The following is a 25,737-nucleotide window of genomic DNA, read 5'->3' as shown; positions in this document are numbered from 1 at the left end:
GAGGAGTCTCAACTCACAAAAAAGCAGTGAAGTCCACAGACCCGTTTGTAAATCAGAATATATTTGTGTTTGGCACAAAAGATACAAGTCTTGCTGTGTTCATTTGTAAATATTGCATTGTGCACATGACCCATCCTGTAAATCTTGTTCTATGCAATGGAAAATTGTTCTGTGCATATGTGAATATTGAGAATGTTTTAATTACATATTTATCTTATTTTAAGCTTTGAACAAAGGTCCCTGTGGGAGGCATAAAAAAGCTGCTCCTACTGTTAACAGTTTCTCACAATTCTTAGAGTAAGGAGATATCAATCAAGCAAAGAAGAGAAAGGAAAGTACCACAGGAAACCTCAAAACTGAGACATAAAGATATAAAAAAAAGGCACAAATACTGAGCTCGTAGTGAACAGTTTATTATAAGTCTGTCAGGACACACCAAGCAGTGACTTCCCAACAAAGATAAACTCAAAAAAAGCTCATCTTACATTCGGCATCTACTTTAGCTTTTGTCCATGTAGGCACTGCTGACTAAAATGCAAAGAGTTTATGCACAGATTCCAGTTGCTTTATCAATTCTACTTTATAAATCTTTGTTGAGAACAGTACAGTAATCACAAGCACAACACTAGAAAAAAAAAGTACAAAGTCAATATTTTCGAAGAAAAAGTGAACAGTCCTGTACCCAAGGGCTTTAAGGGAACCCCACAATTTTGCTGAGAGAAGATCGAAGTCTGTAAACTAGCCCAGACTGACGTTTTATCACATTTCCAATCCACAGTGCTACATACACACTTAATGACATTAACATTCAAACCAAACCAGTTCTATGAACACAATCATCCGTGCTGCAACAATTGATCAGTAGGCCCATGAGGAGGCTCGGATGAACAGCAACAATAAGGAATATGGGACAGAAAATGTTGTGGGGTAAATGGCGGAGCCCTTGACGGGTTGTAAAACTCTGCACGCAACACCTGGGATGCATTTTTTTTCCTTACCCACATTTTTTCCAACAAAAACAAACAAACAAACAAACAAAAAAAAAAAAAAAAAAACAAAAAAAAAAAAACACATGCACAGTTCAGAGCTGTGGGCTGAATGTGTTCAGAGCCAAAGGTCATGGCACACAATCAACTTATTAAATCCATTTCCCAGAGTGCTGTCAGCTGAAGAAGCCCCACTCACTCAGCTAGCTGCCACACCAAAGAGCCTGGACACAGTGACATGCCAAAGACCCGCCCGAGGTCAGTGCTCTCAGTGACACTCATTCTCGCATATACATATATACACAATCATACCTTAAAACATAAATGGCCGGTTACAAAAGTCTAAGTACATTTGAACCATAATAACAGTTGCATCTTCATCTATGCTTTCACTTCATTGAGTTTCCTTTTCCCCATTTTCAACCTCCATTGCCTCCTCGCCGTTCTCCTTGCTCTCAGGTTTCACCTTCTCTGCTTCTTTCTGCTCAAAAAGAAAAATATCTGTATTAGTGCATCTCCAGGTCGCTTTTTGGTGATTTATGCCGCCCTCTAGTGGCAACTTGGCAGTTGTGTACGAAAAACAAGGTCCTCACCTTTGAATCCCTTTCTGCAAATTTCTGAAACATGTTAGCATAGATGCGTTTGTCCTTTTCGTGCTGCTCCTTAATGCGTTTCTGACACAGCATCACCTAATTTGACCAGGAGATAACCAGCTGTTTAACAAAACTAAAGGTAAGCACCAAAAAGGAAACTAGTTGAAGTTGCAAGATATTTTTCTGCAGTACCGATAATTTTATAATATCACTGATATAAAATTCAAAATTTTCAAATATTTTTTGACAGCTTCCTTAATAACACTGCATCTGATTTTTAAAAGGCAGATTTAAGAAATCTCTTTTCTATTAGGCTTGAAACAATTAATTGGACTAATTGTGATTAACTGATAACTGAAATAATCAATTAGTTAATTTTGTAAAGTTATTTTAATGCAAAAATGGGCAAAACTTTATGAGGAATTAGTACTAGGTATTATACCTGACTTTTTGCAGCTTTGTTGGAAGGATACAGCTGAACAACTCGCTGGAAATCATCTCTTGCCTTCTCAAATTCATTCATACCGAACAGCGCCTCTCCCCGTCGGAACAAAGCCTTCTCGTTTGTAGTATCCATTTCCAGGGCCTGCAACAGGAAATGATGGGGTCTTTTTGAGATTTAAACAATTCCCTCATCTGTGCAAGAACCTCATCTGAAAGACATCTGTTCAGTCTTCCCTTTCAGAAATAAGAGAAGTCAAATACCTTGTCACAATTTTCAAAGGCTTTGTTTGGCTCATGCATTTTAAGGAAGCACATGGCCAAGTTCAGATGTGCAGCCAGTCGCAGGGTTTTTGCCTTCTTTTCATCCTCGTCCGACAAGCCAGACTCATGCTCTAGCCAAGCAACAATCTTTTTGTACTGCACAGATGCCTGTTTGTATTTCCCATCCTGTAACAGAAAATCCCCAGGTCAGAATACATAACAAAGACACATGGAGTAATTAAATCCAGAATAAAATCTTTTGGCTTTTTAACAAACATAATGTACCTTAAAACACTGTGTTCCTTTCTCCTTGACGATACCGCTTTGTTCCAGCTTTTCCATTGTGTTCATTTCCCATGACTCCTTAGCCTGTTAGATTAAAAATAAGTCAAATGTGAAGAAACTTGATCAACAACTACCTGTCACAGATCTTTGTGATATACTTACCTTCTCAAAAGCTGTTAGCTTAATCTTGTACTGCAACGTTGCGCCACCAGGAATACAATACTTTTCATTTCCATCACCCCCAAAGCCGTAACTACAAAACAAACACAGATGTAGCAAAAAGGTTTTGTGCAGCATAATCAATTTAACTGTTGATTATGTTAAACTGTACACATACACTAGTACTAATACCTAGGGGTAATTTAGATACCACAAACCTCTGGTCATGTTTATGGACTATGGCAGGAAGCCCACTAATGTACAAACTGAACATGCAAAACTCCATTCAGAAATACCAGGCCAGGATTTTAACCTTAGACCTTCTTGCAGCAAGGCAATAAACAGTACCAATATTACACGAGAGACAAGCTAAACTAACAAACATAATCATACTTAGGTTTCATAATGAAGAGTGCCTCTTCTCCCTGCTCCATGGCCATGATGGCTTTCTCCACACCACTGGGCAAGCTAAAACTCTCTCCATCCCCAATCTCAAATTTCAGCTCCCTCTCATCAAAACAACGTCCATCGCAGGTACCTTGAACAAAGACTGAAACAGAAACACTGGGATTAACTCGTGACAAACCTGGGGGGTGTGTACTATAAAGCAGGGCTTTCTTTGAGGGGTCATCAATAAAAACTGTGTTTAAGTGATGCTGTGCAGCTGGTCATCAACTCAAAGAGTTTCAGACTGTGAACACATGCACATTTGTGAAACATTGAAATAAGTGGGCCAATAACAAAGAAGATGCAGGCAAAAAAATTGGCGACAATTTTCAATCTTTAAGTAAAAATTAGATTCCCTCATGCAAGAGGCAATATGACAAATGTCTAAATCACTTGGGTCTAAACTTGTGCGCCAAAGTAGGTTTTAATAAAACAAAAAAATATTTAAAGACACAAAAAAGTAAATCATTGTCCAACTAAAACGAAAAATATGTATGTATATTTTTCCTAACAAAAACACAATTCTATTGGTGAAACTATTCTTCTGAAAATTATTATTTTTTTTTTTAAATGATCTGCATCAACAGCCTGGCGCCCAGATGTGACCGTTCAGAATTTATATTTCTAGATGAACTGTCTTATGGTTGGTTTGTGATTTGTAACAGTAAACCAAACATGTAAAGACGAACAGACGTGTTTAGACACATGTATGATGTGATCTGCACTCACAGACGTTTGAGAAATGTTTCAGATGTATGCTTTTAAAATAAGAAATGCAATCATTGTTAGAGTCTAATCTACAACTTCAACATGGAATTTACTTTTAAGTTTGTTTTAGGTAAAGGCTGAAATCCGTTGGAAACTGTGGTTACTGAAATATGTACCACCCACAGCAGTTCTCACTGGTCTTGAAAGTGTAGCTAAACCAGTTCTACAACCTACTTTAAAGGATTTTTCTATTCAAGTGTGGATACTGAGCCAACTATCAGCTAACCTTTAAAATGTGAATATACTTGTTCGCTTCTGCATGCGGCCATGTGTTGCCACGTGTTGCCGCGGTTCATAAATTTGATCAAATCTAGCTCCGTACATTCAAAACAACTATGATTATCACGCTTCTAAAAATCTGGTCAGCTCTTAAAAATGTTCTTTTTCAAAAAACAAATCCATCACACTGCTCGATTTGTCAATGAATGAAGCAGAATGACCCTGTTAGGGTAAAACTATTTAGCAGAAACTTAAGATGTACAATTTCAAATAAAACAACATATTAGAGATTTTGATTGATATGTCTTGTTACATTAACTTCCGTCATTAAAATGATCAACCATTCAAATGATACCTTCCACCACAGCTCCTTCATTGGGCTTGGAGTAACCCTCTCCTTTAGTGATGATACGCCGAATGATTCCTCCATCTTCTTCCTCAGTTATGTCTTCCCCGCGAAATTCAAACAGTTCCACCTGTATTTATGTAAATGAATAAATTTAAATTTTGACTTTCCAGGCCAACAATAAGCAAGAACACCTGGAAGCGGTCCACTCCAGGCACAGGTGAGTTTACAGTTTCAAAGGGCACCAAAGTTTGTAAAAAAAAAAGAACAGTCAGATGAAAAATAACAAGAAGACTTCCTATCATTCCTATTAATATAATACTGTATGTAACAAGCGTAGAGTAACAAGGTTTAGAGAATAAAATAACTTATTTAAATCATTAGATTAAAAAACTAGTACAAGAAATTTCAATGAGATTTATTAAAATAAAACAGATTTTTAGTTGGTTGGACCTTATTGGAAACAATATCAAGACAAAATTCACTATAAGGCTGTGAGACAAAGCAAAACAGGTCAATTGTTATTATTGTTATTATTTTTTTAATATAATGGAGCATTAAAATCTGTCAGGGATTTACGTGAACTGGAGAGATCATTAAAGGCTCTCTCAGAAGTACTGTCTACGTTCTCATTACCAGGAATGCTCACATGTGCCAACACACACACACACACACACACACACACACACACACACCCACACACACACACAAAAAAACAATCAATATTTAAACTCAAAGGTTTTAAAAGCTTTCTTGCTAAAAGAACAGAACGGCAAAAGATGTAATATCGGCCTGGCAGACAGCTGAAGCCTTTACCTGCTGCTCATTTAAGAATTCTGCTTGAGCCCATGTACAAAAAAATAACATATATATTATAACATTAATATAACCTTTATAGACAACACCTTAATTCAGCAGTGTCATGTAAGTAGATTTCTTTTCAGCTTTAAATCAAGCAATAAAATCATTATTTACATTTTCAGTCTAAATTTTGTTTTATATTTTACTAAAAAATGACCATACCAAGATAATATAACACCAATTTCTTCCTATTCTGAATATATATAAAATAAGACTCCTTAAATAGTCAACCTACCTCAAAAACAAGAGTGGCTTTGGGAGGTATTTTGGGTGGGCTGCCTGCGGATCCATAAGCATACTCTGGCTTGCAGATGAGCTGACACAGCTCTCCAACTCTCATTGTAGCCACGCCAATATCCCATGCCTTAATTACTTGACCTGAAATGGGAGAGAACTTAAATAACCCTGATAGTTGTGCAACTATAACTGAGAAATATTGATGTCCTTTAGATAGGAGACTAACCTTTGCCCAGCTCAAAGGAAAATTTCTCTCCTCTGTCTCTGCTCGAGTCAAAATGTGTCCCGTCCAAGAGAGTGCCCACATAATGGACAAACACTTTATCACCAGTCATGGGGAAGTCTGTGCCTGTGCCTTCCCGTTTCACCAGCTGTAAGGAGAGACATTTGCAGAAGTTATGGAAAACTGTTGTCCAAAGCCAAATTTTAGTCTGTGTCCTGCATAGCCACTGAACAGTTCAGATTCTGTACATCAAAAAAGATTATTTTAAAAGAAATCCATTCAGGACTGCTCTCCTGTATGGAGCGTAAATATCTCAGCGCAGCAGTGACAGACTGACTATCAGATCCTTCTGGAAATGCACGCTGTTGCACTGTAAGTATTAAATTTCACCTTCACCCAATAATCAGATGACACAAAAAAGCGAATGCAATGCAAAATTACGGGGATTTACTGTTTTGTTACGACTACTGTGGCTAGCTTGTACGTCCTATTTACATTGAAATTCTGTGCGTCACACAGGCTACACACAGCTAACATTAGCCTAGCTATTTCTAGCAGGAGTAAAAAAGCACCAGTTCGTTTACCTTTAAAACACCTCCATCTTTCTTTGGTGTGATGTCTTCTCCTTCCATTGGCATGGTGCTTTGTCCCTCGCTGTTCTGCTCCTCTGCAGTCATCGTTTTTGGGTCAGATCCCCCCTATCCCTACAACGCAGCACGAACTGACACTTGCTACCAACCACGCCAAGTGCAGCAAGCAACAACTAACGTCAACACAAGTAGCAGCAAAAGGCTTCGTTTCGCTCCCCCGCTGTTTGTTCCTCTCTTCCTTTTTGCAGTTGGAAATTAAGTGCACAATCATGGGTTTCAAACAACCACCCAGTAACCCAGTTATCTGTGGTGTTAGACAGACATCTTCCAGTTCACGTTGGGCAGCTGACAGGCGATTAGAAGAGCAGAGAACTTTCCAGACAGTCGACCTGAATCGACAGCGACGAATGCGCTGTGGGGTGGCGTTTCACGTCTGTACCATTATATACCGCAAAGGCGGTGCAAAGCCAAAGAAATTGAACAGTTACAAGATTTGGAAACAATTTATATCTATAATTATATTTAAATATCATAATTAATTTTTATATTCTGTATAATTGTAATACAGACCATAAAGCGAGCACGTTAAAGCTTGTATTATAATTGCCCCGCCCATATGAGTTCTATTATATAATAAAACATGCGCTTCTATTTTTATCCCCCCTCCTATTGGCCACTGTTTGTGACCACTTCTTGTTTGTTGGCGCGGTTGTTAAAAACCCGGGATTTGAACGAAGGACGTTTCGAAACTTCGTCCCTGTGGTGAGTTCACTACTTTGCCGATATATAATATATGCGACAAGATCCAGGGATTAACTATTAAGCGTATTTTTAGCTACTTATTACTAGTACTTTTAATGTGAGCCTTTTCTGAGTGACACATGTCCCATCCACTAACTCCGAATGAACTGTTAGACACGGAATGGTAGACGATTTAATGGTAGGAGGAAATCTCTTCCTGGAAACAGGATAGTGTCTGACTTTGAATTTATGGCAACCATGAATGCAAAGAAAGACATATCATATCTGGTTTGGCCCCAGACATGAAATGCCTTCATCTACAGGCGAATCTTAATTAAGTCGTCTCATTAATTCCTTACACTGGTTCCTTTTTCTGATTGACGTTGATGATCATGGCTTACGTCTAAAGACAAATAAAGAATATAGTCTTCCATAAAATGTTGAACGCTAGGAATGTAAAGGCGTGTTTTGTCACTAATACCTTTAGCAAAAAGGTCATGCCACAAAAGGTCAGCTATTTTCAGATAAATATGTCAATAAAAAAATTCTGTGGCAAATCTGCACAGCAGTGATACTCAGTCTGGAGCATTACAAATACTGAAGAACCCCCAAACACTGGGAACACAGAGAAAGACAAGGCAAGTGATGCCTTCACAGCAATATTTACTGATATTATTGTATGATTTTCAAATATTGTGTTTTATTAAGTTTGAAATCAGAGCAACCATTTGCCAGAATATTTTAGAGCACTCAATGTTTCTTCTTTACTGACAAGGCTTTTTGAAAATACAGATTTAATTTTCCATCAGGATGTAGCACCAGTCCAAAAGCTTTGATACCTGCTTTTGGGATCATCACATCACTAACAATTAGGATGACTTACCGGTACTTGAAACACAACCTTACATACACAAGTCTGTACAGGATTACTGAATAGAAATATCTAGTTTATTTACTTTGGTTCAACATTATTAGCTTTTTCTTCTTTTGCTCTTTCCTTTGGTTTGTTATTTTGTTTGCATTTTCTTTTAAATCCTATCAAGCACTTTTGTAATGCCTTGTTGCTTATGGCTCTATCTTATCCTTATGTGTTTTGTCTTGCAGGGACTTTAGGAGCATGGAAAATGGAAGGGACTCATTTCCCTTTCCCTATAAGCCCTACAACATCCAGGAGCAGTTCATGAAAGCGCTCTACAGTGCCCTGGACCTAGGCAAAGTGGGCATCTTTGAGAGTCCAACTGGAACAGGCAAGTCTTTAAGTCTCATATGTGGAGCCCTTAGCTGGTTGGTAGACTATGAGGAGAAGAAGAGACAGGAAGCCGCTGCTCTGCTGCAGGAAGGAGAAGCATCTCTCTCTGCCTCTGCTGCTCCATCAGCCAGCAGCAGCTCTGTGTCAGCAGAGCCCGACTGGATCACCGACTTTGTCCAGAAGAAGGCTGAACGTGACCTGGTGTCAAAGTTAAAGGTGGAGGAAGTTCAGATGGCAGCTTTTATTTAATTGTTTTTCATGCTTCTTAATATAATTGAAGCTTTTTTTTTCAGGAGGAGGAGCTGAAGAGGAAAAAGAGAGAAGAGCGAATGGAGATGATCAGAAATAATATTCATCTAAAGTATGCAAGTAAAAGAAAGGTAAGACTGTTTGGAGAGCCCCATGTTCAGAATCCATCCTTACACATTTCATACAGGTAGATGGAAATGTTTAACTGTGACCTCAACTCAGAACTGTGAAGACGATGAGGCATTCAAGCTGCTTCAGGTCAGTAAGGAGGAACAAACTTCGACGCCAGGAGACCAGGAGGACGAGGAGCTTATTGTTGCAGAGTATGAGAGTGATGATGAATCCAAGTGTAAGAGCAGGTGAGTGAATGCTTTCATCGACTGCACTCTTACAGATATGATTAAAAGCCTGAAAAGGCGATTAAAACAAGGTGACTTTGCTTACCAGATTCTTCGGAGGTGAGGATGAGGACGACGAGGAGTTGGTTGAAGAGCATGTAACTAAGGTGACAAAGTCAGCATACGCGTGATCTTAAAATAGATCACGTTTATGCCGTGATCTATTTTAATTTTGATTCACATCAGAATCAAAATCTTGATTCTGATGTGAGTGTGAACTTTTCTGCTTGCAGATTTACTACTGCAGTCGCACTCACTCCCAGCTGGCCCAGTTTGTCCATGAGGTTCAGAAGAGCCCCTTCAGTACAAACATCAGTCTGGTCACGCTGGGTTCTAGGCAGGTACAGGTACACACACACAAGCACACCCTTTTACAAGAAAGTAATATTTTAAAAAAATAACATTGAGCATGGTAACTGGTATAGTTTGGGTTTTCATCCTTTACAAACTGGGACTCGAGAGGTTTTCGGCTGGCTTTTTGCAGGGCAGTTTTTTTTTTTTTATTTACTTTACTGTAACTGATATGGCAGCTTGTTATAGTCTGACATTTGAGGAATGTTATGTTGGAGGTTTAGTTTTCCACCACACAGACCAGAATGGTCAATTTTAGAATCTAACTCTCCTTTAAACTTCTCAACAATTTTCTCTACAGTGCTGTTTGTTCACTATTATAGTGTTCTGAACCTCTGAGACGTTCACAGAACAGCTAGATTTATGGTAGCCGTTCTGATACACAGGGGAACTCTTGTTATTAAATAGGTGATTTATGCAAGGAGTTATTGCAGTGGATTTTATGTAGGTGAATTGGAAAAAGGGACTTAACAAGAAGTAGTTTGCGTTTGTTTAAAATCAACATTTTCCTTTCGTCTCACATTTTTGCCCTGATGCAAATTACGAAGAAAATTATTTAACACACTCTTAACTGACTACAACTTATACTGAAAATATACCAAACAACAAACAAAAAGCATAAACAAAAGTTTCAGTCCACTTTATCCCTCAGCTTCACCCGATAGTCTGCCACAACAAGATGGATAATTAGAGAGTTCCCTCCAGGTGAAAGTCTGGCCTGGCTGCCATCACATGTGCACTCAATGAAGCTAGCCCACAGGAAGTTGAAGTCAAAAGAAAAAGAAACTAATCTTCAAAATAAAAGTGTAACAAAGCAAATTTCCTGTTGTGTTTGTGTGCACCTCAGCTTAATGATGCACATGCTTTACTGCACCCTCACAATTGAAATTTATTTTAACAGTCATGTTCAGTTAAAACAGATCGCTTTTTTTAAGCATAATTACAAAACAAAAATAGACAGGTTGCCCATAAGTTTGATCCTGTTTTCCTTGCTGCTGCAAGGAAAACAGGGCAAAAGGACCAGCTGCATCCTGTTTTTTGCAGAATCTGTGTGTTAATGAAGAGGTCCAGCGGCTGGGCAGCATCCAGCACATAAATGACCGCTGCATGGAGATGCAGAAAAACAAACACGGTGAGAGCCATTTAGCCACAACATTACTCAACTCTCAAAGTAAGGTATTTTTCTTTTTGGTTTATTTTTTTCCCTCATTTCTTTATTTGTTTTGCAGACAAGCAGCCCCACGAAGACGGTGCAAAACGTAAGAGAGGTCCGCCGAAGAGTGTGTGTCCTTACAACAAAGCTCTGGCTCTGCAGCAGATGAGGGATGAAGTTCTGGGGACGGTGCAGGACATAGAGCAGCTGCTGAAGCTGGGCAAGGAAACAAAAGCATGTCCCTATTATTCCACGCGTCTTGCTGTCCCACCTGCACAGGTAAATCTATCCACTTATACACCATTAATCCTCTCTACCGGTAAAGGTAGAGATGGATTTAATAGACCTGCTTGCAGCATCTTTTGCTTTTATTTTTTTGTAGCTGGTCGTTTTGCCCTATCAGATGGTTCTTCATGAAGCTACAAGAAGGGCAGCAGGTGTCCAGCTAAAGGGACAGGTATGTTTATACCTTATTTCTGAAGCATATTTTAACTATTTATAACCAACTTAGCCTAAAAAGCGTTTTAAATTACATTTGAAATACTTGCAATGCTGTTAAAATTTACAAAGCTCTTAAACTTCATTTCCTGATGTATGAAAATCGGCTTGCATCTTTATAAAAAACAAAACAAAACTCATTTTACATTGCATTTCCCATTTTGAGGAGTCCCTCATAATCATACCCCAGGGACAAACAATGTCATGTATTACTAATTAAAAGTATCTGAACAATCTGATAATTTGAAGAAGTAAATGATGAAAAAAAACCAAATAAATAAATTAAATGTGTGCAGTTACATTTTTGTAATAACTGTTAGAACTTTTTCTGTTTTTCTTGCTGACTCAGTTTTCTGAAATCAAAGAGGAAATTGTCAGTGTGACATTCTGCTACTATAATAAACTAATAATTTATTTTAAAGTTTAAATAAGTCTGGAGGGCTCTGCAACCAGGATGCCTAACTTCATATTTTAAAAACAGGTGGTGATCATAGACGAAGCGCACAACCTTAGTGACACTCTCTCCTGTATACACAGTGCAGAGCTCAGCGGAGCGCAGGTAAAACTCCTTCTAAGTCTCAATTATGTACGGTCTCAGCTTCGATGTTCCTAACGTCTGAATTTTCTGCAGCTTTGCCGCACCCAGTCCCAGCTCACCCAGTACGCCGACCGCTACAAGTGAGTGCTGAGACAGAATCAAATCATACATTCAGTTTTATCTTGCATTGTTCTTATTTAATATGCACCTGTTTCAAACACAAGGAACAGACTAAAGGCGAAGAACGTGATGTACATCAAACAGATTCTGTTTGTGGTAGAGGGACTCATCCGTGTGCTGGGAGGTGAGTGTCTCCAATTTCCAAGTAAAATTTTTGGGGTTCTTAATAATAATCCTGGAATTTCTCACTGTTTTCCTGTTCCAGGTAAAGTTGGACAGAATCCGCAGAGTCAGACTACACAAGCAGGTCAGTCAGGGATAAACATGTGTAACATAGTTATTAGAGAAACCTTGAAAAATTGCTCACTAGAATTTTTTTTTCTTTTTTCCCCCTCAGGGACTGAAATTTATACTATTAACAATTTCCTCTTCAAAGCTCAGATTGACAACATCAACTTGTTTAAGGTAGTTAAAGTTATTTCTTTAGCCTAACAACATGTTGGATGTTCAGTTTTACCAAAATAATTCACCTTTATGTTACTGATGTTCCTATCTTAGCTACAAAGGTACTTTGAAAAGAGCATGATCAGCAGGAAGGTAAATATTTCTTTTGTTCGTTTGATTAATATGATGCAAATAAAAATTATAATATCTTAAGTTTTTAAAACTTTTCAACCTCTGTTGGCAGCTGGGTGGATTTGTGGAGAAGTACGCCGGCTCTGGTGTAACGCTGCACACCCAAAGCAGCTCCAACAAGGAGAACCGTCGCACAGAAGGCCTGAATCGCTACCTTCAGGCCCTAAACAGCAACCCCACCTCTGCACCAGGTTAGCTTCCTCTTTGTAGTCGTTTTATGGACATTTAAGAAACATTACAGGTGTTATTTTTCTGCATGTGACCATGTATTGCACAGAAAATAGCTGTAAGTTTTGCTCATTTTTTATCATACGCTGTGTACTTTTTTGTGAACAGTTCCTTCAGCAGACCAGCAGGGGGCTTCTGAAGCAGACAAAATGCTGTCCGCATCTCCTATGATGCAGGTGGAGGGTTTCTTCCTGGCTCTCACCAACAGTAACACTGATGGCAGAGTGGTGTTACAGAAACAAGGTATTTGCTTTTTCATACCTTGGAGATGTGTTTGATTTATGTCACAGATTTAAATCAAATACAAAGGCTCAACTGCCCCTGTGTGAGACTGTCCATTTGTTTGTTACCCAGGCACTTTGTCGGAGAGCAGCATCAAGTTCCTTCTTTTGAATCCAGCAGTCCATTTTGCCCAGGTGTTGAAGGAGTGCAGAGCAGTCATCATTGCTGGGGGAACAATGCAGCCTGTGAGTTGATTCTGAGAGTTGGAGGAAATAAAAGGGTTGGGTGGAGATTTTAAGATTAAAGAAATATATACATGTATAGGTTTCAGACTTCAAACAGGAGCTACTGTTCTCTGCCGGAGTGAAGGAGGAGCGTATCACAGAGTTTTCCTGTGGTGAGTCACTCTTTTTCTCTCACACCACTACAGCTTATTGAGCTTTTGTTGATAACGCTCTTTATGTTAATGGTTCTGTTTATGCGTAATTCTGTTCATAACAGCTATCTAAGTAAAATAATGTCTTTTCCCGAGAAACAAAAAGCTGCACTTAAAGAGCCAGGTTTACAGTAAAATAAATATAAGCCCCAATTATTATTTATGTATTTACAAATCAAAAATGATTTTATTGCTTAAGTTACATTAGTCTAAAAATCTAATTATTAAGTTACCAGATGATGGCAGTCCTACTTTAGATGTGGATAAGCAGCAGCCTTACTCTGATCTTCTCCCAGATGATCAAGTTTCTCTAGCTCTAAAGGTGCAGGAACAGAGCTTGAGATCGTTTTCGGCGGTAGTTTTTCTTTGCCCAGCGTTTACATTACAGGAATCAGGAGCAAATTAGACAAAAGCAGGTAGAAATTACCCTGAAATAGATCTGGTAGGCAGGTAGGGCTCTTAAGGCTGAGACCAGCCATGCTATGGAAGAAGTTCATTTCAGCCCCTTGCATCAGTGATCTGGTTCTCTTGATTATGACCCACCTCTCTGCTACAGTGCAGATAGTATTTGAAAATGTTTTTTTTTAAACTAACCAGAGCACCATCCTCTTGATACCCTATCACTTTGGAATGAGACATCAAGATATTCCAGCTGCTCTCCACTTGTAGCTGAGTTATTGGTTGGGAACAATCCATAGTCCGCTGTTTCTAATTCACTTTAAGCTCAAGTCAGACTAGGTTATCCAAGTGGAACAATCCTGGTTTATAACTAGAACAATACGGAGAGGAGGGATTGAGAGTAATCAAGCTGAAATTGGCTTAAAAGAGGTTTAGATTTCAATAAAGAAATGTTTTCATGACAGATAAGAATTGTCTTTTAGCAACAGTTAGCTGTCACACAATTGTAAATCCTCAAAATATCCTGGTTAATTTGTATCTTTTTTTAATCCTTTTATTTGACTTCTTGTGAAATCTGCAGGCCACGTGATTCCTCCAGAAAACATTCTTCCTCTTGTCTTATGTGCCGGTCCATCTGGTCAGGAGCTGGATTTTACCTTTCAAAGCAGAGACTCTCCTCAAATGGTACAAACAGACACATTTCAATAAGTTAACAACTTTTAACACTTTAAATTGTTTTTACTTATTTTAAAGGTTAACACACTTAAAAGATAACAGTGCTGCAGGATCATGGATAAAAGTAGAGGTTTCGAATCCATCAGAAATAGAAATTACATGTTCTCCATTCATGCATCAAAGTGCATGTCCTTAACCTTTTTATCGTACTCAGAAAACTGAAGAAAAGTGTTCGCTATTGGCTGATGCGTTCACAGATGAGAAATGTTGAAGCTCTTTGTGTCAATGAATTTGATTAGAGAGGGGGAAAAAAAAGTTTTTTCTTTTTTCAGTATTTATTTTCAAGGGAAAATAGGTCGATTTTAATCTCCGGCCAATTACTTGGTCCATCTTTTGTGATAAAGTACATTTTTCCAAATAAATTATAATAAATAGAATTGTGTATGTTCTATTAAGGATTAACAGGAGTCTTCTGTTAACAGATGGACGAAATGGGACGCATTCTCTCCAACATCTGCAACGTCGTTCCGGGCGGGGTTGTGTGTTTCTTCCCCTCTTATGAATACTCCAGGAGAATCATTTCTCACTGGGAGGCCAGCGGTGCACTAACCCGGTTGGGGAATAAGAAAAAGGTATAAACCAGCAGCATATTTTAAAAGTAATGAAGAGTGCAAGAAAAAAAAGCACAGCTTTATTAAAGACCTAAATCTCTCACAATCGCTTTTCAGATCTTCCAGGAGCCAAAGAAGGCGAACCAGGTAGAGCAGGTGCTAAACGAGTTTTCCCGCTGTATCCAGGTAACGTGAACTTCTCACCTGGCAGATATATGATCGTCAGTGATTCTGTCATTGTGATGAGACTTCACAACTACTTTCATTTCAGAGGAGTGCCGCGGACATCCGGGGAGGAGTCACAGGAGCGATATTGTTCTCTGTCGTCGGTGGAAAGATGAGCGAGGGCATTAATTTCTCTGATGACCTAGGCAGGTGTGTTAATCACAAACCCCATAGTTAGCAAGCTCCTGTACGTGGCCTGGAATATTAAAAGTTAATTATTCGTGTTTGTGCATATGATTACAGGTGTGTGGTGATGGTTGGCATGCCGTATCCCAACATCAAATCTCCAGAGCTGCAGGAAAAGATGTCGTATCTTGACAAACACCTGGTCAGATTCTTCTTTCAATCCAAAATTGTTATATTTAAGGTAAAATATTGTAAGAGAGATGAATGATTTTATTTCTATGTTGCAGCCTCACAGCCATGGGAAAAACCCTGGACAGGCATTGGTAGAAAACCTCTGCATGAAGGCTGTTAACCAGTCTATAGGTACTGATTACAGAGGGTAAATTAAAAACAATATTTGTTACTCAGGAGGCGTTAACATGTTTGTTCTCTCCAAAGGCAGAGCCATCCGACACAGAGGCGACTATTCCTCCATTGTCCTTTGTGACAGGCGCTACGCTCGGCCCGCTACGCTCGCTAAACTCCCCGCGTGGATCAAGAATCGCACCAGTACACACTCCAGCTTCGGCCCTGCTTTTGCTGCGTTGCGGAAGGTGAGAATGAAGCAAAGAGCTCAGAAGTTTGTTGCGTCTTGACTGAACGAAGACAAGTTCATAATATCTGTTTTTTCATTTTCTGCTTTCCTAGTTCTTCCTGGAGAAAAGGCAGATACAGGAGTAGTTTGTCTCCCATAGAGCTTCTCAACAGCTTGAAAAAGAATGAAGCTGCACAAAATGTAATGTTTAAAGAAAACTGAGAAATGTTCATAAAGCTCTTATCTTTGAGTTACACCATCACTACCAGCAATATTGTTTTTTGTTCTCTTTATTTTACATTTAAACATGTCAGGTTCTCCATTGATCAGAATGTTCTTAGATGTTCTGAGGTTTTAGTCATGTTAGCGATTGAAAGCTATTTTCTTTTAAGTGCTACTAGGCCGACACAGCGATGATGACTTCTTATAGAAAAATGTAAATATTTTAAGGACAGTGTTATTTAGTTCAAAGCCTAAATAGTTTTTTCATAGGCTTGTCTAGATATTTGGAATTTATCAAAAGTGTCAAGTTATTTGAATCTTATATTTATTTCATTACAGCTGCAAATGTCTTAAGTTATTTAGCCAGCTTTTTTCTTTTCCTTTTGGATATTTATGTCTTTTGCGTTATGTAAATAAAATGCCAGTTCTTCAATAAAAAAGGATGTTCCGTGCCGATCATTGTCCATCATGTTATGCTTCCCAGTCGTCATCCTCTGCTGCTGAATGTGGGGCGGGTGGGGGTGGGATGACGTCCGACATCCTGGCGAATGCGCCTCCGGTACCAGCGGGAGTTTCAGCCGACTCTCCACCTGCTGGGCCTTTCCCCGATATTCCTGGAGAAAAAGAACATCCAATCTGTCATCATCGTTGGTTTACCTAATATGAAATTTATTTCATTGTCAATTACAACTGAAATATTTGTTCTAAAATGAACAAGAGAAACTATTTTCAAAATATTTTAAGCCACACAGGTTTTAAGATTACAGCACAGTAACTTGCATCAGAGCTGTTACAAGTAACATTGCTGTTTTTTGTAAATCTCTCACTGAGTTATACAAAGTTAGCAAAATACAAGATCTATTTGGTTTTCAAACTAAATGGGAGAACCCAGTTTTTTAGATCACATGGAGAGCAGTGTTCCACAAGGTGAATAATGGGACCACCTTTTTTCCCTACTTGTGTTAATCTTGGGAGATAATATTTTTTTGCTAACTATTATTGTGACAAATTATTGTTTGTACATTTCCAAAATTTGTACAAGTTACAATAGACTTCAGCATAGATTGAAGTTCTTTGACACACTTAAACATGGTACTTAACAGCAAAATGACTAATATGTCCATTAACTGTTAGCCTTACTATAAAATAGAAGTCATCTGGAAAATTATGTTTAAAAAGGCATCTGGTCATGACTCCACATGGATGACATCTGAAAATATTTTGATGCATAACATATTGTTGGTATAACATATTATATTTATCAAGTCTTTTGGGCAGAAGAAATGCAGTATCGTAATGGGATATTCATGGGTAAATAAAGTAAAGCGCATTCCACATTCTTACCTTTCCGGCGCATGGCAAGTTTATTGAAGAGATCAGACATAAAGTCTCCACCACTAGATGCTGCTCCAACAGCTGAATAACAAAAAAAAAGACAAGTAGATACTTAAATTCTGCCTCTAAATCAAATTTTCTATCAAAAATCAAACTTTAGTTGAATGAAATATAAATCTAAAACTGCCAGGACTATGAAGAATTTTTGGCTCAGTTGTCACTTTGAACTGTGGCAGTATAGGTGCGTCCCATCTCTAGATTGGATCCTGAAGTCATTGATGAAACATGCATGACCCCCTCGCAGTCCCTCACCTTGCTCTTGCTCTTTTTGTTTCTTCTTCTCCATCTTGCGTTCATTAACGTTACGTAACTTGGCTTTGCCGATGCCCCCGGCGTTGCGTATGGACTCCAGCAGATTGGCGCGCCCATCTGATGGCTGCACTACCTCGCTCGGCGCGCCAGACACTGGGCCTGTAGTCAGAGCATACAGTGAGGACAGCCTGTTAAACTTCACTCATTAATATCAGTTAGGTTAGAGCTAAGGGATAAACTAAATTCTCCTGCTGCAGTAGAAATGGAGGGTTATCACTTTAATACTGTTTTTACTCAAAGTGAAGAGCTCGGATGTAACCAACCTGAGCTTGGCGTTGGAGTAGCTTCCACGGGGATCTCTGTGGTAGGAGGAGGCGGAGGAGGCGGAGGAGGAGGAGCTCCTGCAGGAGCAGTGGGAGGAAGGGCAGGCTCAGAGGGAGGGGGTGGGGGAGGAGGTGGGGGTGGTGGAAGATTATTTTGGAGCTCAGGGCCTGAAACAAAAAAACATAAAATTAGCTTTTCAATAAAAAACAAAAAAAATGGCCCAAAGTTGAGGCAGGCAAAAAAATAAAAAATAAAAATGCAAATAAATTTAAGACACAATCAAGCAAGCGTTCAAAGGGCAGGTATGTCACCTGATGAAACGCCCTCCCCAGAGAAGGAGGGCAGCTCTGGGATGTTGAGAGTGGGTCCAGAAGGGGCAAATCCAGGTCCAAGATCTGCGCTGTATGACAGATCGTCTGCAATACCTGGAAGGTCAGGCAAGTAGGACGGCACATCTATCTCAGGCACCTGACCCAGGTCTGGCACGTAAAAATAACTTTCAGCTGTCTGTTAGAGAGGGGGAAAAATCATCACTAAGAGATTAGGCAATCCTGCACATTAAAAAAAAAATCAACCTAATACTGGATATGCTGGAACTTGCAGAAGCAAATTTCTACACATTTTTTTCACATTTTGCCACATTACAATCACAAACCTCAATGCATACAAGTAGGATTTTGCAAAGTTCCATCTACAGTAGTGCATACAAAGAATTGGATATGTGGTGTTCTTGAATCTTAAAAGTGTGGCATACATATGTAGTTATCCCCACTTTTTTGACTTTTTACAGATATTTAATCTCAGTAGATTTTATTTTAGGTATCAAGATAAAAAGGGATGAACACATACACAGCCCACTTTTTATGCACCATTTTATTTTGGCCTGTTGTGTGAAATTCACATGATAGATTTGTGGTCGTAATGTGCCGAGCCGCTATTGATCAACACATACTTGTCTCTCCAGCTGCTCTCTTGTTGTAATTGACAATGGGGCATCAAATGGTTTCTCCTCCTTTTCCGTCTCCAGAGTTTGGTGTGTTTTTGTCACGGCTCCAGCCAGAGGGTCAAGGAACACGTACTTTTTATATCTATAAGAAACAAAAGACAAGTTAAAAGATGCAGCGGCAATAACATTAAATCTGTGTAGCCGTTACAGCAGAAAACATTCCAGTCCGCCTCCGTTCACTCACAAGTTCTCTGTGGTGTTGAAGAGCAACAGAGAGCTGACGGATGAGATGTTTCGCGGAAGACTGCCCAATCCCTCTTCCGTCTCGTCCTCAGTCTTCTTCTTATTGCTCACGCACACTGGGAAATACGTTAACTTCTCCTGAAGGGGAGAGATCAATACAAAGTGTGTGTGTGGGGAGGAACGTGTAAATCTTGAGCAACTAGAATGACAAATGCCACGACGATCCCTCTGCTAAAGGACGCACACACTCTCAATCAGCGAGAATTATAAGGGACACTTCTTTTGGAGGATGTTAAATAATTCATTTCTGCACTAGAAACAACTGCTAGTGGGTTTTTTTTCTTCAGGCTGACAAATACACACAAATCCTTCACACAAACAAAAATCTACACTCTTGCAAGAGCAAGCACACGCAGCAGAAAATATGCAGGATTTTTGTAAAGGTTGCTGAGATGGTGCAGGAAAAACGGAGGGGCTCGGTATAAATTATTCACGAGCTTCTACTGAGCAGAGCGCACACAGACACACAAACTCTCATGCATTTACAGTCGATTTTCCCTGTCAATGCGCGCACAGCCTCTGATGTACTCCATGTACAGCATGTGACAAATTTAACGACGTGGGTTGCAAAATAACCTGCATCAAAGGTTCTGACAAGGAAAGAATGAGACCTGGGATCTGGATTTAGAAGGGGATGTCAAATAGCAGAAATTTCAGAGGTTTTTTCAGTTTTTTTCTAACCCTGTTGAGGAGACACTACTAACTACTATACTACTTTACATACTACTATACATTTCTTTCAGGCAAAAAGTGGGGTTCCTTCTGAGTAATTTAAAGGCATAGAAAGGGTATTCTCAAGGAAAATATATAAAGCATGTTTTATTTTCATCGAACATTGGATTGGTTAAATTCATGCCTGGAGGGGAGTTAAAATGAGACAGGCAGGGGTTAGGAGAGGAGGCTTATCAAAGCAAGTCTTTGATAAGTCTAAGCAATTTTAGAACACAGTAACCAGACATTTATTTAACAGGTCTCATATACAGCATTATAAAATAACATCAAGCAGCCGCCAAGACACAAAAATATCTGGAAATTTATCTCTTAATGATCAGTAAGTGGATCATGTTATTGTCCTTTTTACCCAAATAACAGTACAAAATTTGAAGAAGGGTCCTAAGACTCCGGAGTCTCTTGACAGACACTAGAATACTGCTTGAACACAGATGTTGTTATATTTCCAGATGTTCTGGACCAGCTGTGAGCTTGCTAAATGGGCAGCTTCATTCTTCTCATCATTGCTCAGCTTATCGAGCATTTCTTTTCCCACCAAAGTAAAAAGCTACATCTCTCTGGTTGCCACAGTGACAGTGGATGTGGGAAGCTGCATAAATGAGCTGAGGGAAATAGATGGTGTTTCCCCAACAACATCAGAAGAGTAAAGATAGCAGCACACACACTGCAAAAAAAGCCTTAAAACTGTGGATAAAAACTGTTTGTTACGGGCTTTCTGCACACTTAGGCTCAGTTCTCTTTGACTTGAAACTGACAATAAAACATTCCCAATCTCAAATTTCTGAATCTCAATCAGAATTTAGAGAAATTTTGTCCTGCAGCCTTCATACATATAAAAAGTTGAGATTAGCCCTGATGTCTTCTTTCTCCACAAGGCCAGAAACCCACAGAACCAACATCAAGATCTAATCTGTACATATAAAAGTATTTATATCTCTTTATAAGATACTGTGTTAAACTTCATGTCTGAATTGGTCACATAATTCCAGCATCAACAATAGCAAGAAGAATCTATGAATGTATACAAATAGATATACATTCCTCTGCTAAAGTGTACACAGTGTATTCATAACACTGTGTGAAGTCATGTTAAAAGCATAAGGAAACGTAAAAAAACAGCCGAGGTGAACACAACACAAACACATCTCTTCTGCACAGATCCTTCAAATTTAGAATTACAAAATACACATTTCCAGTCAAATATTTCTCTCTTTTTTTCAGAATTTTGAATATTTGTATAGCTAAAAATGTAACTGGGTGGGATGGTTTCCAGTTCCGCAGTGTGAGTATGTGAGTGCTTTTTTTTGCCTCTTGAACCTATTCTACACTAAACACAAATTCTTTAAACCAGTTTGTGAGCTATGACATCTGTATTTTGTTAATGCTTTATTTACTGGAGTGCAGATTAAAACATCAATCTAAAAGGCTCTTGCTCTTTTTATTTCTGACAAGCATTAATTTGCTTGAGTTCTCTCAGTAACGCTCAGTAACTTAAAAAAACTCATCAATAAGTTAAACACAAATTTTAATTTTGAAGTGGAAAATCAAAAATAAATAGCATCATCTTCTTTTAATTCATTAAATTTAATTTAATTTATTAAAATTAAAAGAAGAAATAATAATTTCCACAAAGTCTGGCTTATAATATATCAGATATTAGATTAAAGTTCAAAAATGTTCATTTTCAATAAGATGTTCTCAATGCTTATCGCATTTTGGACAAAAATTTAAATAAACCCCACACTCTTCAAGAGTTTGTAGGCTTCGGCTTGATTTTGCATGCTGATTTTGGCAGTGGCAATGCTGCTTTTCTTTTTAGGTGATAATCGATTATTTCAAAATAAATGGATTTCACAACAAAATAAGCACAGCAGTGAACTTTTTTTTTTCACCTGCCAGGCCTTCTCATCAAAAGGCCGGAGTTTATTCTGTATCTTGCGACGAGGCCGGACTTGAGAGGAAGGATCTGTGGCTCCGGTAAAGATGGAGGAGTAGTCCTGCAGTCGATCTGGGGCAGGGTACTTGGCACTGGAGAACACCTTAGCACGTAGATTTATAAGGATTTTATGTGATGCTTCAATGAGAATCTAGGTATAAAACTTGTAATTTTGTCTATGTTACCTTGGTGGCCTTTTTACTGCCCTTAATCTTGTCAACACGGGCCTGAGCGAGTCTGATCCGGTCAGAGACACTCTGGAGCTGACGCCGGTTCTTCTCCACACTTTCAGAGACCCTGGAAGCAACATCAACACAAACATAACAATACTATACTTTTCTATCATTTTAAAGACAATGTAAGACCACTGGCAGCAGAAATACAATAAAAGCTAAATTTAAGAAAGTCCCCACACTGCTAACTACAAACAGGCCACATTGTAACTGATACTACAATTCCCTGTCTTTCCAGCTATAAATATGTGTTGTGATATAATTACAGGAGAAGCCGATGGTCGCAGTGTGCCAAACAGGACCATCTGGTGTAAAACATTTGCTGCTTAATAACTGTGCAATCTAGAGAAAATGGCATCTTAATCCATAGCAGCTTACTTTTAGCAGATGCCGTAATGTTTAACATCAGTCCATTCAATGCATTGATGAGACTTTTCCAAGAGCTGTATAATTTTTTTATGCTCACTGTGAAAATTGGCTATTAAATGGTCTAACAAAATAAATAAATAAAATAAAAATTAAAAAATTTAATGATTAATAACACCGGATCTGAACCACGTGTCTGTTTCTGAACTCAAATGTGGAAAACTGTGATGCTGCACACATGTGCCATATAAACAAATAAACTATATTTATATTTGTAGTCTGTGTGTACGTGTGTTGCTTGCTTACCTTCTGAAAATGTCTGTAGAAATAACCTCTAAGTACAGCAATGCATCTGCAATCTGAAGAACAGCCTCCTCTCGCCTCAGCTCAGGCTGAACGAGAGGCACCGAGTATACCTGGCCCTCCAGGCAGTGCCTCTGTGTCATTCTAAAAAAAACAGCAGCAAACAGCAAGGTAGTTATTTTTGTAGGGAAATGAAACCAAGCTCTGTTGTTGCTTTTGTCTCCCATTTCAAGAGCTATTAAACTGGACAGGTTTGTTCAGGGGAATGGCGATAACAAGATAGATATTAATTAAACCAGAAGAAATATGATTAATGTTAGGTGTGTGTGATATTTGGAGAAAATGAGCACATTTCCAGAGTAATTAATGCAATGGAGTGGTACAGTAGCAATTCCATTTTCAGCTATAAATGGAATCGTTCTATTTATGTAGAGCATTCCACTCATTTTTTAAAGCAGGTTTGTTAAAACTGAAATGTAACTGGTCAAAAGAAAATGTCAACAATTTATGTTATCTATTTGGTTATATACCAATATTGTATTGATTATACTGACTATTTCCTAATACTACTCCTTTTCCTGATTGTACCAAATTTGCTGGGAGACAATGTCAAATTTGTATTGTTTCTGTGCAGATATTAAGAGATTCCCTGGTGCAAACAGCCAGCTTTTGGAATATATGTAGAAAACAACACTGAACCTAAAATGATATAGTCTCACCTTCACAGAAATATGTAAGTGTTAGACAGTTTTATGGAAATTTATTTATTTATTTATTTGTTGACCGTCTGTGTCCACTTAATAAACTTGAGCACAATGTTAGAAAAACATGACCTTGCAGTTTTATTGCTGCATACTTGCTGATTATATCAACTGGGATTTATATCAACTAGTCTCTTTCTTTTTTTTTTCATCATCACAATGTTTCCTCTACTCTCCCTGAGATCTATCATCTCAACCAGTAAGATTTAGATCAGGTGTGAACATTAAGGGCAACTGACCAAATACAGAATTGGGATGTAGAGTTTAAGAGCAGGGTACCTGAAATATTACAGACACTAAAACATTGCATCCAAGAATTGACTTATATGAAATTGCATACACTGATCTTTCAAATTAGGATGATGACGGCAACCTACAATATTGTGGAGACAGAAGATTTGAAGTAGATGTGATTGCACCTTTTGAGCCTACTATGTTTGTTATGACTAGATTTCTTTAATAATTTTTAGGGCAATGCAAACTTCCACAGAACAAAAATCATAAATATTTTTCATCTGACAATCTATTGAAAGTTCTCTGTGAACATTTTCTTTAAGTCTTGTTTTAAGTATCTACAATCGTCCATTTTATGTTTTCAGTAAACTAATAATTGCATTATCTCATTTTTGGCTTTAAGATTTTGTTTCTTTATCTTAATTTGTAAGATATATTACATTTGAATTGTTTTTCTTACTAAGCTTTTCTGTTTAATTTATTTTTATTTTTTACAGATACAATTCAAGACATTAAATACACAAAACATTAAAGTGGTATAGTTTGGATTATGGTATATCTATGTGTAAAAACAGCTGAATACATAGACCACATGCAATCAATTGAGAATCTGTTATGTGACTTTGTGAAGTATTGATTGGTGTTGGCTAATAGCTTGGCGGTTGAATGAAAACGTGTGCAAAGTATTGTGTGTCGTGTTTATATTGTCTGTACTAAAAATATTTGAGCGAATAATCTGAACCTCTTGAGTTCATTTTTTATTTTTTTTTTATTTGATGTACTTACACCACAAAAACGGCATCGAGCGATCTAAGGTCTATAAGAATAAATGAAATCCCAACGTAACAATGAAACGAGCATTCATTACTGGACTTTCTCCTCTGGTGTCATGTCATCGATTTGTCTGGACTCTGCTGACTCTCACATGACATATATATATACTACAGTGTAGATCTGCAGCCTATTTGATGCCGTTATATTACAGATTTATCTTGTAATTTACTACTTCCGTCGCCCAAGATGATTTTGTCAACTATGTCTTGTAGAAAATAAACTCAGAGTGTCTCTGCTGTTTTGTAAATAACACAAAAATAGATTAAAGCTATTCCTGGACTTGCTAAAAAGCAGCACCCAGAGCAGCACCATACGGTTTGTTGCGGTTAACGCTGAACTAAAAAATAACATTCTTACCTGACCATGAGTTGTGTTGACGGCGACGAACGATATATTTGATGATTAGCTTAAGCTTTCGGTTATTTCTTTCACGGCTGCTTGATTTTACGAGACGCAATATCTGGACTTCCGCAACATTGTATCACATGACCACGAAACTGTGGTGCTGCCTTCGCGGTCACTCGGATTTTATTTTTTGAGGTCCCGCGTTGGTTACTTTAGCCGTAGATTTTTGGCTTAGTCTAGCCGTTCTTTAGCTTATTTGGCTGAGTTATGCTAAATTCATCTTTGAGATTTTGTCTTAGTTTGCATCTTTTCAACACTTCTTTTTTTCCTCTTCAACTCGAAGGTAAAAACAACTGTGTCACATATTTAGTTCGATGAATAACAAAAACTCTTAACATTTGAATGCAAACTTATTCATTTTTATATTTCATCTGAAGATCAAAATACTGTGATTTCTTGCTTATAAAATGGTCACAGCTAAAGCTAGTATGACCGTGGAGTTAATTTCTGTGTTTGTATTTTCCCTTTTTTAAACTTTAGACTAAATACCATATCAATCTTGATATTATGAAAAATACCATTACTGGGTGAGAAATGGAGTATCTTGGACACTCACCAGTCCATCACAGGACAGCAGTGACCAAATGACCTAACATGCATATTTTTAGATTGTGGGAGGAAGACAGAACATGGATGTAGCCTG

General features: G+C 38.3%; 3 protein-coding genes across 3 annotated transcripts; 1 reads left to right on the top strand and 2 right to left on the bottom strand.

Moving 5' to 3' along the window:
- Nucleotides 1-397: 397 nt before the first annotated feature.
- Nucleotides 398-6,833, bottom strand: fkbp4 (FKBP prolyl isomerase 4). The gene is made up of 11 exons (XM_055030559.1): nucleotides 6,414-6,833; nucleotides 5,833-5,977; nucleotides 5,605-5,747; nucleotides 4,518-4,638; nucleotides 3,122-3,278; nucleotides 2,732-2,822; nucleotides 2,570-2,653; nucleotides 2,285-2,470; nucleotides 2,022-2,165; nucleotides 1,580-1,675; nucleotides 398-1,467 (listed from the first exon to the last, which is right to left on the bottom strand). Exons 1-11 carry the CDS (start codon nucleotides 6,504-6,506, stop codon nucleotides 1,381-1,383), a joined length of 1,347 nt encoding a protein of 448 aa, XP_054886534.1. The 5' UTR covers nucleotides 6,507-6,833; the 3' UTR covers nucleotides 398-1,380.
- Nucleotides 6,096-16,139, top strand: ddx11 (DEAD/H (Asp-Glu-Ala-Asp/His) box helicase 11). Its single transcript, XM_055030540.1, has 27 exons — nucleotides 6,096-6,201; nucleotides 8,265-8,625; nucleotides 8,703-8,789; nucleotides 8,881-9,017; nucleotides 9,106-9,163; nucleotides 9,290-9,397; nucleotides 10,452-10,539; nucleotides 10,637-10,839; nucleotides 10,943-11,017; nucleotides 11,540-11,617; nucleotides 11,690-11,736; nucleotides 11,821-11,900; nucleotides 11,982-12,023; nucleotides 12,114-12,181; nucleotides 12,275-12,313; nucleotides 12,405-12,543; nucleotides 12,689-12,823; nucleotides 12,935-13,047; nucleotides 13,127-13,199; nucleotides 14,218-14,321; nucleotides 14,795-14,944; nucleotides 15,041-15,109; nucleotides 15,195-15,298; nucleotides 15,392-15,476; nucleotides 15,562-15,637; nucleotides 15,713-15,867; nucleotides 15,962-16,139. Exons 1-27 carry the CDS (start codon nucleotides 6,185-6,187, stop codon nucleotides 15,992-15,994), a joined length of 2,724 nt encoding a protein of 907 aa, XP_054886515.1. The 5' UTR covers nucleotides 6,096-6,184; the 3' UTR covers nucleotides 15,995-16,139.
- wash1 (WAS protein family homolog 1) lies at nucleotides 16,123-25,175 on the bottom strand. Its single transcript, XM_055030551.1, has 11 exons — nucleotides 25,047-25,175; nucleotides 22,864-23,004; nucleotides 22,144-22,255; nucleotides 21,915-22,061; nucleotides 19,232-19,368; nucleotides 18,994-19,129; nucleotides 18,353-18,548; nucleotides 18,041-18,208; nucleotides 17,718-17,876; nucleotides 17,415-17,486; nucleotides 16,123-16,684 (listed from the first exon to the last, which is right to left on the bottom strand). The coding sequence occupies exons 1-11, from the start codon at nucleotides 25,052-25,054 to the stop codon at nucleotides 16,542-16,544; spliced, it is 1,419 nt and encodes a 472-aa protein (XP_054886526.1). The 5' UTR covers nucleotides 25,055-25,175; the 3' UTR covers nucleotides 16,123-16,541.
- Between the last annotated feature and the right edge of the window lie 562 nt (nucleotides 25,176-25,737).

The sequence above is a fragment of the Poeciliopsis prolifica genome, unplaced genomic scaffold (genome assembly GCF_027474105.1).
Source record: "Poeciliopsis prolifica strain line A6 unplaced genomic scaffold, Auburn_PproV2 SCAFFOLD001, whole genome shotgun sequence".
Lineage (NCBI taxonomy): Eukaryota > Metazoa > Chordata > Actinopteri > Cyprinodontiformes > Poeciliidae > Poeciliopsis > Poeciliopsis prolifica.
This window is presented reverse-complemented; position numbering and strand designations above follow the sequence as displayed.

Coding starts and splice junctions, on each gene's coding strand:
- ddx11 (XM_055030540.1), top strand. Junction 14,322..14,794: donor GCAGAGACTCTCCTCAAATG/GTACAAACAGAC, acceptor TTCTGTTAACAG/ATGGACGAAATGGGACGCAT. Junction 15,299..15,391: donor TTCTCTGATGACCTAGGCAG/GTGTGTTAATCA, acceptor ATATGATTACAG/GTGTGTGGTGATGGTTGGCA.
- fkbp4 (XM_055030559.1), bottom strand. CDS start 6,506: ATGACTGCAGAGGAGCAGAACAGCGAGGGACAAAGCACCATGCCAATG. Junction 2,654..2,731: donor AGCTAACAGCTTTTGAGAAG/GTAAGTATATCA, acceptor TTAATCTAACAG/GCTAAGGAGTCATGGGAAAT. Junction 1,676..2,021: donor ACAAAGCTGCAAAAAGTCAG/GTATAATACCTA, acceptor TGGTCAAATTAG/GTGATGCTGTGTCAGAAACG.
- wash1 (XM_055030551.1), bottom strand. Junction 19,369..21,914: donor TTGATGAGAAGGCCTGGCAG/GTGAAAAAAAAA, acceptor TCTCCCCTTCAG/GAGAAGTTAACGTATTTCCC. Junction 18,549..18,993: donor GAGAGCAGCTGGAGAGACAA/GTATGTGTTGAT, acceptor CCTCTCTAACAG/ACAGCTGAAAGTTATTTTTA.